The sequence below is a fragment of the Gopherus flavomarginatus genome, chromosome 3 (genome assembly GCF_025201925.1).
Source record: "Gopherus flavomarginatus isolate rGopFla2 chromosome 3, rGopFla2.mat.asm, whole genome shotgun sequence".
Lineage (NCBI taxonomy): Eukaryota > Metazoa > Chordata > Testudines > Testudinidae > Gopherus > Gopherus flavomarginatus.
Genome location: NC_066619.1, coordinates 216,531 through 229,301, shown reverse-complemented (window position 1 = coordinate 229,301; position 12,771 = coordinate 216,531). Strand labels below are relative to the sequence as shown.

General features: G+C 42.4%; 1 protein-coding gene across 4 annotated transcripts in view; it reads right to left on the bottom strand.

The window, feature by feature from the left end:
- LOC127046482 (unconventional myosin-VIIa-like) overlaps nucleotides 1–12,771 on the bottom strand; it is a 128,895-nt gene that overhangs the window by 34,102 nt on the left and 82,022 nt on the right. For all 4 annotated transcript variants that reach the window (XM_050943555.1, XM_050943556.1, XM_050943558.1 and 1 more), the window contains 2 exons: nucleotides 6,077–6,162; nucleotides 5,748–5,795 (listed from right to left, as the gene is read on the bottom strand). In XM_050943555.1, coding sequence (XP_050799512.1) covers nucleotides 5,748–5,795; nucleotides 6,077–6,162 — 134 coding nt within the window. The remainder of the gene's footprint in view (nucleotides 1–5,747; nucleotides 5,796–6,076; nucleotides 6,163–12,771) is intronic.

Genomic DNA, 12,771 nt, shown 5'->3' with positions numbered 1-12,771 from the left:
GAAAGATAGGTCATGTGAGATATCATTGGAAAGGTTATGATTTACTGAATAAGATTATCCTATTGGTATATATGTGTCATTTTTATATCTGAAGTTAGGAATATTGTCTATGTATCTATTACAAATGTGTTTATATTCTGCCTTGTGGATGTTCTCCATATGTAATCAGTCTAGATGGCTGGCTGGGAAGGGTCCATTCAAGTTAATGAACCATTAGCGAGAACAATAGACCTTAGGAAAAGCTTATCTCCCACCGGGAGCCTTCCTGAGGATGCTGTAAACAGCCTCTGACTCATGGCTGCTAGCACCCTACAGGGTCATGTGATCAGGTCACCTAGTACTGGACTCCATCTCGGAATACCAGTGTTTTTTCACTGACTGGCATGGGAACAAATCTTGGAGACAAAGGGTTCCTGCCATATGCAAAAGCTATTTAAGGCAGGTGAGTGACATCATCGAGACTTTTCACTGACTCCCTGCCCAAAGACAACTCCTGAAAAACACCTGAGGTACAAGGACTGAACTGGGGGGAAGTGCTGGACCCAGGCTAAAGGGGAGTTTTAGCCTGTGAAAGGAACACCTGGGGTTTTTAAGCTGTAAGCAAGTGTGGCTGGCCCCTTATGAATCTCTGCAGCCTGCTTGAATCATAGAGTATGAGAATTTGCTAATTCATATCCTACCTATCTAATATGTTAAGCTCAGTTCACGGCTTTGTTTATTTACTAGGTAATCTGCTTTGATCTGTTTGCTATCCCTTATAATCACTCAAAATATATCTTCTGTAGTTAATACACTTATTTTTGCCTTGTCTAAAACCAGTATGTGGGAGTCGTAACTTGGGCAGAAGTTGCATATCCTTCTCCACACCAAGGGAGGAGGCAGATTTCATGAGTGTATGTGAGATAGTATAATTTTGGGCTTACACTCCAGGGGACGGATGTGCACTTGAGTAGCTGGGCTGTTCCTTAGCTGTAGCCTTCCCATGCAGAGCTGATCACAGCATTTGTATGTTCTGCAGCTGGGTGTGTCCCTACCGGCGTGTGTTCTGGAGCCTGGGAGAGGGCTTGGCAGGCTGGTCACAGCAATACAGTGTAAAGGGAGTCCAGGCTGGTGGGTCAGGGAGGCTCGGTGGTATCCCAGTTCCAGGTGGCACTCTAGGGGAACCTGCCACAGTCCCATTTTCTGAAAGAAGGTTCTCTGGTAGGGCAAACATCACAAATAAAGCAGTAATGCAAGAGATGAGCTTCTTTGAAATTATGAATGCAAAGAAGTAATGTGAGTAACAGTCTATAAAACTCAATAGTGTGTAGCCATGCACTGCAATCGATGGGCCAGTAATATCCATTGCAATTCTCTGCCATGGTCTATCTAGGACTACCATAATCAAAGGGGCTGGAGGAGCCGTAGTTCTATGCACTGTGCAGGCTGAATATGCCTTCATATGATGCTCAATGTCTGAGTGCAGCCCTAGCCCCCAAGCATAACTACACAGAATCACCTTCATAACTCCCAAATGTCCTTCGTGAGTCACATCCAGTACTGCTTGTCGAATGATGCTAGGATGATCCCCCATGCTCTTCTGCATAAGATATGTTGAGTAGCACATATCTTCACTGTGAGCTCAGCACAAATTTTGTAGGATGTAGACAAAATTCTCTTAGGGACGGGGTCTATCCAACCCGTTTGTGCAGCATGCATCACCTCGCACAGTTCAGCATCTTGAAGAGCAGCAGTCTGCCTTAAGTCCACTGCCAAGCTGTTCAGTAAAAAGCATACCTTGCTATTTCTGCACATAAGGGTGCCAATCCAGCAGAATTTCTTGAAAGAGTATCGGCAAGTAAATTAGATCTCTGTTTGAAATGTACCAAATGAAAGCCAGTCATAGTGCTGCAACTGATCACCCACCGCAGCAGCCTCATGCTCAGCAGATCAAGAGACTTATGATAGAGGCCCAAAATAGGCAAATCAGTTTCTAAAGTAAAATGTTTTCCCAGTAAATAGACTTTGAAGCGTACAATAGCAAAAACCATCCCCAAGAACTCTAGCTCAATCTGGGAATACTTGGCTTCTGTCAGGGTGAGAGTACGAGATGAGTATATAACTGGCCATCCCCCTGGCACAGAACTGTGCCCAGACCCTGATTGCATATATCAATTTGAATCACTATGGGCTTCCTTGGATCAAAATGAGAATGAGATTGGATTTAACAGAGAACCTGGCACACTGTTTCAAAAATCTGTTTTGTCTCTAGTCCAAACCAACCGTCCCAGGATTAGATCTCTCAGCAGCTTGGCAAGGGTACTAAAATTGGGCAGAACACGACCACCTATGTATTGCACTAGGCCAAGGAATGAATGTAAACCACTACAATCTGTGTGTTTCAGTAGTGAAGCAACAGCTCGTAGCCATTCAGTTGTCAGTTTCATACCATCAGCTGACAGAGAATGCCACAGAAACTCTACAGCATCTTTGCAAAACTGCAGCCGGCCACATTCAACTTTATGCCAGCTTGTTGGAGTCGGGTTAGCACCTGGTCCAGATAAGCATTATGTTCAGGAAGGGTCTTGTCAAAGACCAAAATGGCATCCAAATAGCACCATGCACCCTGGATATTACCAAAGAGCTGAGAGACCACTCTCAAATACTCCAAGGAGCAGAGACTAAACCAAAAGGGAGTCATTGATAGCAGTACCTCCCTAATGGCATGCTGAAAGCAAACTTCCAGACTCAGGTATATTCCAATAACTGGATCGGTAATCCAACACAGAGAAAATCTGGGATCCACTGACCCAACATGTCACCTCTTTGAAGGCTGGCAACCGAAACTGCTCACATTTCTGATATCTATTAAGAGCCCTAAAATCTGTGAAGTCAAATATCGCCATTCTTCTGGTATACTATCACTGTGGATAAGCTCTAATCCATATGCCCTTCCACCTCCCAAATTATATCATTTTTCATGCATTGCAGTTCTGCTCAGATCTTGTCCACAAGCGCAAGAGGTACATGTCGTGCAGGGGGTGCAAAGGGCTTGGTGTTCAAATCCAGTAGCAGAGAGTATGCATAGCCCGTGGATGGAACACTGTCATTGTTAAACAAATCATGGTGTCTCTGAATGATACATTGGGTATCCCCTTCTAATCTATCTGACATAATCACACGTGAGATATCCTGGGAGAGCTCATGCATGATACCAAAACGTAAGCACAAATCGTAGGACAATAATGGAATGTAATTCACAGCAGCATCTTTAACAAGATAAAACTTTGCAGTCAAGGCTTTGCCTTTGTAGAGCACAGAAACACAGTTTCACCCACTGTCTGCAAAGAATACAAAGTCCAGGCTTTTATAACCACTGTAATTGGACAGATGTCTAGATTATGAACTAACCCAAAAGGGAGAACATTAACTTCAGCACCTGTATCCACCATGCACCTCAGCAGTGTACCATTAATTTCTATGACACGAGAGACCAGTTTCAGTGCCTTTCCACATGAGAAGATTGTATTAAAGGCAACATTGGAGTTCCTGTATTGTATTCAAGGCAACAAGGTGGTCTCATGTGGCTTTACATTCCCAATATAGAATCATAGAACCACAGGGTCAGAAAGGACTGCAAGGACCATCTAGTCTAACTCCCTGCCAAGATGCAGGATTTGTTGTGCCTAAGCCATCCAAGACAGTTGGCTATCCAGCCTCGTTTTGAAAACCTCCATGAAAGAGCTTCCATGCTGGCCATCAAGAAGTTTAGACTTGAAATTAGACAAAGGTTTCTAACCATCAGAGGAGTGAAGTTCTGGAACAGCCTTCCAAGGGTAGCAGTGGGGGCAAAAGACATATTTGGCTTCAAGACTAAGCTTGATAAGTTTATGGAGGTGATGGTATGATGGGATAGGCTAATTTTGGCAATTAATTGATCTTTGACTATTAGAGGTAAATATGCCCAATGGCCTCTCATGGGATGTTAGATGGGGTGGGATGAGAGTTACTACAGAGAATTCTTTCCTGGGTGTCTGGCTGGTGAGTCCTGCCCACATGCTCAGGGTTTAGCTGATCGCCATATTTGCAGTCGGGAAGGAATTTTCCACCAGGGCAGATTGGCACAGGCCCTGGGGGGTTTTCACCTTTCTCTGCACCATGGGGCACAGGTCACTTGCTGGAGGATTCTCTGCACCTTGAAGTCTTTAAATCATGATTCGAGGACTTCAATAGCTAAGACTTATGGATTTATTACAGGAGTGGGTGGGTGAGATTCTGTGGCCTGCACTGCGCAGGAGGTCAAACTAGACGATCCTAGTGGTCCCTTCTGATCTTAAAGTCTATGACTCCATGACTCTAATATGCACATCAAGCCTCTTCTTGTCATGAACTAGTGTACCATGGCACAGTAACTTAAAATGTCCTCTCTCTCCACAAGCCCAGCACTCAGCAGTTCTAGCCAAGTGATCTGTATTACCACACTTGAAAATGAAAAGCAGGCAATTTTCGCTGCTGAGGCTGTGGAGCAGGAGTATATAGTGTCGTATGACTCTGGGTGATGGAAGCAGAATGAACAGCTAATAGTTTAAGCATAGACATAAAGGTAGCAGCAATCTGAGACACAGAACCTCTTTCAGCCTCTGCCCTCAAATATCTCACTCTTGGTAACCACAGCATGAAAAGTTAGGGTTTAGCATCTTGCACCAGTAACTATTCACAGACGTGGTCATTGGCTATGCAATCACAAAAATATCCCCAAAATCACAGTCCTGGGTCAACTGCCACAAATAAATTCACATATGGTTTCATTAGGCTGCTGATGAGCTTCAAAAAAATTGTTTTCCTCTTTAACAGAACAAAATCTCCAGTGTCAAAATACTCACTGATATGCTGCACAGCCACATCAAAAAAGGACTTGGGCTCCAGGAGTTCATCATAAATACCAATGCCATAGCAGCCTAAGCAGTTCTGCATCTGGGGTAACCTAGCAGCATGGGAGAGTTTCATGATCTGCACATAGTTCCAGAAATTCTGAATGAAGTATCACCATTCAACAGCAGAAGGATGTACAGGCAGCATGAGTTAAATAATAGAAACACTCATTGCATAATGTTATGCATAGATGTACCCCAGAATGGCAAGCCCAAAACATCAAAAAAAAATTATATATGAAGGAAGACTCATCGGTAAGTTGTCAAACAAAACATGTAATAACCATGAATCAGTTAAGTCTGAACAAAACATAACAGTCTGAATGGCAGATAACTAACAGCAGACACTGAGTAGATGCACACACTCAATGTTATACATGCACAAACACAGTAACTGGCCCAGTAAGTACACAGAGTAGGAAGCAAGAAAGCAGCGCGCGCACACACACCCACACACACACCCAATAAAGAACTTGGGGAGGAGAGGAAAAGAGAGACCGACCAAAGCTGGACACCACCCCATTATCACTTTCCTTCTTCAGCTGAGTCTCTCTCCGCTATGTGACCAAAGTTTCTATCCAAGCCACTGTGAATTATTTGAGCGAGAAAGGTTCCACACATCACTGTATCAAATGCTTTTACCAAACTCCAAATCACTTTGTGTAGGTACTTATAGTCCCTTGATTGCAAGATCCCTTCCCACACTACTCCCTTCACCTATTCAGTTTGCAATTCTTCACAACAGCAATCAAGTTGGTTTAGCAAATTTTGCTCTTCAGAAATTTCCTGTGTTGTTCTTTACTCATGACTATAGGGGGCAGAGAGGAAGGTTCTTACCTTTCCCGTGTGAGCGGGACATCTGGTTTAATTAGGAGAATTCGGTATCTGTGAGAAATAAACCAAACATAACAACAAGGGAGAGATAAATCTCTGATGCCCTGAGCTGATCCAGTGTTCCCATTACAGGAAGGATGACCACAAATCAGTACCCGTCCACTTCCTCCCCCTGCCCCACACATACCATATTCACTGTCTTAGGTCCTTTTCACACTTTTTAATCAGGTAATTTCATTCACTGTTGATCAGACTGGCAATTCCCTCACCCCATTATTGGAATCACTTCTCTTCCAACCTTCATCAAACAACATTTCATGATTTTAACAAACCTTTCTGCAAATTCCTCAAAAGAGGGTCTCCAGGAAAAGCCATTTCGCCGAATCCGGGTGGTCTCCAGCAATCCATTGTACCTGAGCTGAGGTGAGAGCACAATAAGGTTCAAAAAGAGATTAACAGATTTAACAGACAGAAGGGACCATTATGATCATCTAAGTCTGGCCTCCTGCACAGCATAGGTCAAAGAAGTTCAAACAGAAATTCCTGTAACCAGACCCATAGCTCCTCGTTGATCTAGAGACATCTGTTGGAAAAGTCATACAGCAAAACAAAATTTCCAATAAGTTCTTGGAATGTACTGGGGACAAATTTGTTTCAGAAAGTGAAGAAAATAACCAGGTGGGTCAGCCTTTTCAGATTTCATTTTGACCAACAGGGAGGAACTGACTGAGAATCTGAAGGTGGAAGGAAACTGGGGGAAAGTGAACATGAAATCATAGATGTCATGATTTGAAAGAAAGGAAGAAGTGAGAGCAGCTGAATAAGGACAATAGACTTCAAAAAACCAGACATCAACAAATTCAGAAAAGTGGTAGGGTAAGGTCCATGGGAAGAAAATCTAAGGAATATAGAAGATCAGGAGAGCTGGCGTTTTCTCAAGGAGACAATATTAAAGACACAACTGCCAACTATCCCAATGTGAAGAATAGGAAGAAACCAAAGTGGCTCCATCAGGAGCTCTTGAATGAATGACCTGACAATAAAAAAATAATCCTACAAAAAGCAGAAACATGGATGAACTGCTAAGGAGGAGAACAAAATAATAATATAAGCATGTAAGAACAAAATCAGAAAGGCTAAGGCACCAAATGAGTTATACCTAGCAGAGGACATCAAAGGCAATAAGAGGAGGTTCTCACTGGATCATGTTATGCCTTTTTGTCTATTAGATCAATAAAGATGTTGAACAAAACCAGCCCCAGGACCAACCCCTGGGACACTCCGCTTGACACTGGCTGCCAACTAGACATTGAGCCGTTGATCACTAGCTGTTGAGTTCGAAAATCTAGTCAGCTCTCTATCCACCTTATAGTCCATTCATCCAATCCATACTACTTTAACTTGCTCTTAAGAATACCGTGGAAGACTGTATCAAACACATTGCTAAAGTCAAGATATATCACATCCACCGTTTTCCCCATTTCCACAAAGCCAGTTATTTCATCATAGAAGGCAATCAGGTTGGTCAGGCATGACTTCCCTTGGTGAATCCATGTTGACTGTTCCTGATTACCTTCCTCTCCTCCAGGTGCTTCAAAATGGATTCCCTGAGGACCTGCTCCATGATTTTGCTGGGGGCTGATCGGTCTGTAGTTTTCTGATGTAGCAAAGTGATGACTCATCAGCGCAGCGCCTCCCACTGGTCATCTGGGAATTAGCTCTTTTCCAGCATACGGAGTGCCCTTTGCAGGCCAGTGTTTCTCCTGCTGCTCACCTTGTGTCCCTCCCGGACCCCTTTACCTCAGGGTTCTGTCTCTGCAATAACCCCTTACTCTGTCTTGGTTTCCCCTCCCAGGGGAACCCCCAACCTCTAAACCCACCTTGCCTCAGTGGCTACTGCCAGTTGTCATCTAGTCCCCGCTCACTGGGGAGACTGCAGTCTGTAAAAGTCACTCATCACTGGCAAGGGAATCAGACCAGCTGCCTCTGACTAAGCCTGGGCTGCACCTCTGCAACCCCTGTACCAGCTTTGGCCTTTAGCAAGGCCCGGGGATTTGCCAGGCCGGAGCTCCCCAGCTCCTCTTACCTTCCCCTAGCCCCGCTCTACTTCCTGTACCCTAAGTTCCCAGGCAGCCAGGTCCTTCCCTCTCCAGAGCAAGAGAGAGACTGACTCCACTCCTGGCTCACACACCTTTTATAGGGCCAGCGGTGGTATAATTGGGGCGTGACCCCTGCTGTGGCTGCTTCCCCAATTAGCCAAGCTTGGTTGCTTTAAACACCTGTTCTCCAGGAGTGAGGCAGCTGCCCCACTACACCCAGGTTCTCTTTCTTCCTTTTTTCATATTTGCCTTTTTCCAATTGTCCGGGGCCTCCCCCGATCACCACAAATTTTCAGAGATAATGGCCAATGGTGCTGCAATCAGATCAGCCAACTCCCTCAGCACCCTTGGATCCATGGACTTGTGCATATCCAGCTTTTTTTAACAGTCCATAACCTGTTCTTTCATCACTGAGAGCTGCTCACCTCTTCCCCACACTGTGTTGCCTAATGAAGCAGTCTGGGAGCTGACCTTGTCTGTGAAGACTGAGGCAAAAAAAGCATTGAGTACTTCAGCTTTTTTCACATCATCTGTCACTGTGTTGCCTCCCACATTCAGTAAGGGTCCCACACTTTCCCTGACCACCTTGTTGCTAACATACCTCTAGAAACCCTTCTTGTTACCCTTCACATCCCTTTCTAGCTGCAACTCCAGTTGTGCCTTGGCCTTCCTGATTACACCCCTGCATGCTCTAGCAATATTTTTATACTCCTCCCTAGTCATCTGTCAAACTTTCCACTTCCTGTAAGCTTCCTTTTTGAGTTTAAGCTCATCGAAGATTTCATTGTTAAGCCAAGCTGGTTGCCTGCCATATTTGATATTCTTTCTACACATCGGGATGGTTTGTTCCTGCGCTCTCAATGAGACTTCTTTAAAATACATCCAGCTCTCTTGGACTTCTTTCCCCTTCATATTAGCCTCCCAGGGGATAATAATAAATAAAAATAATGTAAAAATGATCCTGCCCATCAGTTCCCTGAGGGAGTCAAAGTATGCTTTTCTGAAGTCCAGGGTCCATAGTCTACTGCTCTCCTTTCTTCATTTTGTTAGGATCCTCAACTCGACCCTCTCATGGTCACTGCTGCCCAGGTTGCCACCCACTTCTACTTCCCCTACCAATTATTCCGTTTGTGAGCAGCAGCAGATCAAGAGACGCACGGCCCCTAGTTGGTTCTTCCAGCACTTGCATCAGGAAGTTGTCCCCAACACTCTCCAAAAACTTCCTGGATTGTCTATGCATTGCTGTATTGCTCTCCCAGCAGATGTCGGGGTGATTGGAGCCCCCATGAGAACCAGGACCTTTGATCTGGAAACATCTGTTAGTTGTCCGAAGAAAGCCTCATCTACCTCATCCTCCTGGTCTAGTGGTCTATTGCAGATGCCCACCATGACACCACCTTTGTTGCTCTCACCTCTAATCTTAACCCAAAGACTCTCAACACCCCCATGACACTGCTCCAGTCATGTGAACTGCCCCACCAAGTCTCTGTTATTCCAATCACATTATAATTCCTTGATTGTGCCAGAACGTCCAATTCTGCCTGCTTGTTTCCCAGGTTTCTTGCGTTCACGTACAGAATTAAACAAAGATGGTGAATGGCTAGCCAACTACAAAAGCAGTTTCTCTTCCCTTGGTGTTCACATCTTAACTGCTAGAAGAGGGCCTCACCCTCCCTGATTGAACTAATCTCGTTATCTCCAGACTGATTCTTGCCTGCATATTTATACCTGCCTCTGGAAATTTCTATTACATGCATCTGACAAAGTGGGTATTCACCCACGAAAGCTTATGCTCCAAAACATCTGTTAGTCTTTAAGGTCCCACAGGACTCTCTGTTGCTTTTTACAGATCCAGACTAACACGGCTACCCCTCTGATACTTCTCTTCTTGGTTTACCATCTTCTGATTTAAATATTTCAAGGGATAATTCTCCCTTTCTTAGAAATCTTTCAAATACCTTAGGGTCTAAGAAAATGCTGAAAATTTGGCCCTCTCATATTTAACCGAAATGGACCACTGAGTTTTTAGTTTTTTGAGGGGAGTATATTCAGATAGTCCCTTACAGCTATCCATTTAAATCAGTATTGGCTGATAAGATTTGTTTTTATTTACTTTCTAACTTTGTTGAACCTTTAGTCTCACAATATGCATGAGAGGTGGAATTTTTTTTATTGCCATATAGTTTCTAGAATTTGGAAGATGAGCAAACAGCTAAAGTGCCAAAGTGTCCTCATCTCTAGAGCAGATATTTTATTTGGGAATATCCTACAGAGTAAGGCTCTAAGGTATAATTATTTGTGTCTAAAAGAAGAGGCTGGTTCCTATCCTTTATCTTAAGAGAATATATCTCAGGATTTTACATCAACACGTCCTCAGATTCATTCTACAACTTTTTGTGCTACTAATTTAACAGGATCACCTAAATTTGAACCGTCAGTCTCTTCTACTAGTTTTACCATTCCCCTTCTCTGAAATGGTACTATTTTTTATGGGAGTCTTGAGACAGAAGTCCAAGAAGATTCTCACCCCTTATATTTACTATCTTCCAAGCGGATTTCTCAACAGAAAAATGTGATATTTGGAGATTACACAAAATTCTTACAATTAGGCTGTTGGGCCAATGTCGCCTATTTGATTAGATTCTCCAATTTCTTTCCCTCCACCTAGGGACAGCTTTTGCCAGAATAATTTACCTGGAATTTTCCCGGGTATAAAAATAAGATGAATGACAGAGGGTTTTTTTTTTAATTTTTAAAACTTTAAAAAGAAAAAAACAAAACAAGAAATGTAGTTAGCTGAGTCTGAAATCATAGTCTTTCCTGATTTTGAATTTTCTCTCCATGGAGGAAGCCATTTGTCTAAAAGGGATCATATATCAGGAGTACTTGCCTCCTTGGTTTCCTTCCACCTGAAAGCCCAGATTTTACCTTTGGAATCAAAATGTCAGGGCATTCAGGCTGTATTAATTTTTTTTCTTGATCTTCAAATTTTAGTATTAAATGTTATTTTCCCTCCATAAGTTCCCCATTTTATTCTGAGTCATTGTTGGCATGTCTGGATGGGCAAATTGATATGATAAGTCTTCAATTCTCAATGGCTCATCTAATTATTTTGGAAGATTTTTAAACACTGAATAAAGAAAACATTGAGGAGATTTTTGAACTTCCCCCTCAAAATTCTAGAGATCAGGTCTTAACATCTCTGGACAAAATTTAAAGGCATTATTAGATATGTTTAATAACTATAAATTGAAGAAGTTTGGGGGAAAGAAGAACATTTTACCTTTATTTCATTGACTAGTAGTAGAGTCTTGATTATATTATTCCTATAATTAATTGGCCCTTCTATAGGGATTTCTCTATACTTTCTTGCCCAGATAGCAATCAACCTCTCTTTATAATTATGCCCAATGTGCCCTTTCTGAAGAGAGTTTTGTTTCCAATGGTTGAGGATGTCTTAATTACCCCTTGGGAACAACATGGTTGTAAAAGACTAGAAAGAGCCCCTGACATTTGTGACAAATTATCTAGGAGATCAGAGGACTCTGAGAAATCCAGCCTCCGAGATAAATTATTTAGTCCAAAAATTCCTCTCAAATTTGTCAATCACATTTGTTGTTGGTAAAGTCCTAACAATCACTTGTTTGTAAACTAGCAGTTCCCAAACTATGGGTCGCAGCAATCCATAATGCGTGGCAAACATCATTTTGCTCTGCACAGCATGCTCTAGCATGTACAGTGTGTGCAGGGTCATGATGCATGGAGGACACCATTTTGCTCTACAAAATGGCATTCTCTGCACAGCGTGACCTCACATGCACCAGAGGTATGAGGTCATGCTGTGTGTATGAAGTCATTTTGTAGAGTAAATTGGTGTTCTCTATTGTGACTTGACCTCACACATATAGTGCATGTGATGTAACGCTGTGCAGAGGACACCACTTTAATCTTCTAAACGGCCTCCTCTATGCTATCTGGGGTCCTGGGAAAAAATAATTTATTAAAATGGGGTCATGCCAGCAAAAGTTTGGGAACTCTTGTTTTAAACAAACTGATTTTGGTTTTAGCTATTCTAAAAATGCTCTCAAAGATAAACACACTTGATTTGAGGCAGACTGTGTGAAGAAAAAGTCTGCGTTAGCACACATAACTAACAGGGTAAGATGCAATTCCTCTCCTGATTTACTTAAGAATTTTAGTAGCTTCCAGGAGAAGATATAAAGACTTATTCACAAAAAATAAGAGTATCTTCGATATCTGTGGAAGGATTTTGAAGCAGCAGCTAGATCTAAAAATTCTTCCATGTTTAATGAGATGGTAGCCTCAGGCACCGGTAGAGACACTATATTAATGACAAAGCCTGGATAGTATATTTTGGCCAGGTCTTTGATTTCCCCCAAACCAGTTTTTTTCAAATATAATTTTACTATAGTTGATGCAATGAGGAATCCTCTGTCTGATTTACCTCTCTAGTCTCCAGTAAAGAACAGTGAAGTATAGTATATTTTAGTCCAATAACAGAAAAAAGCTTCAGGGGAAGATTCTTCTCCCTGCTGAAAGTTTTTAGGAGAATCTTAATTGGTGGTGTTGGCTAAATTATTTACTGTCGTTAATCATACTTAATTGATTCTGTCTAATTGGAATGAAACAGTACTGTAGTTCCTATTTTATTTTAAAAACAGGAATAGAAAGAATCCTGTTTCTTACAGACCTAGTAGTCTGATAGATGTGGCAGGGAAAATTTATTCTAGCTTTTTGTTGTCTAAACTTGAAATATGAGCTTTAGAGGCTAATTCATTACACAAAAAAGCAGTCCCGTTTTAGGGCTGGTATAGCCACAACTAATAACTGTTTTACTTTATCTTGTATGATTTATAAATAACCTGTGGTTAAGGATACTCAATTGTATGCTGCTTTCATGGAGGATA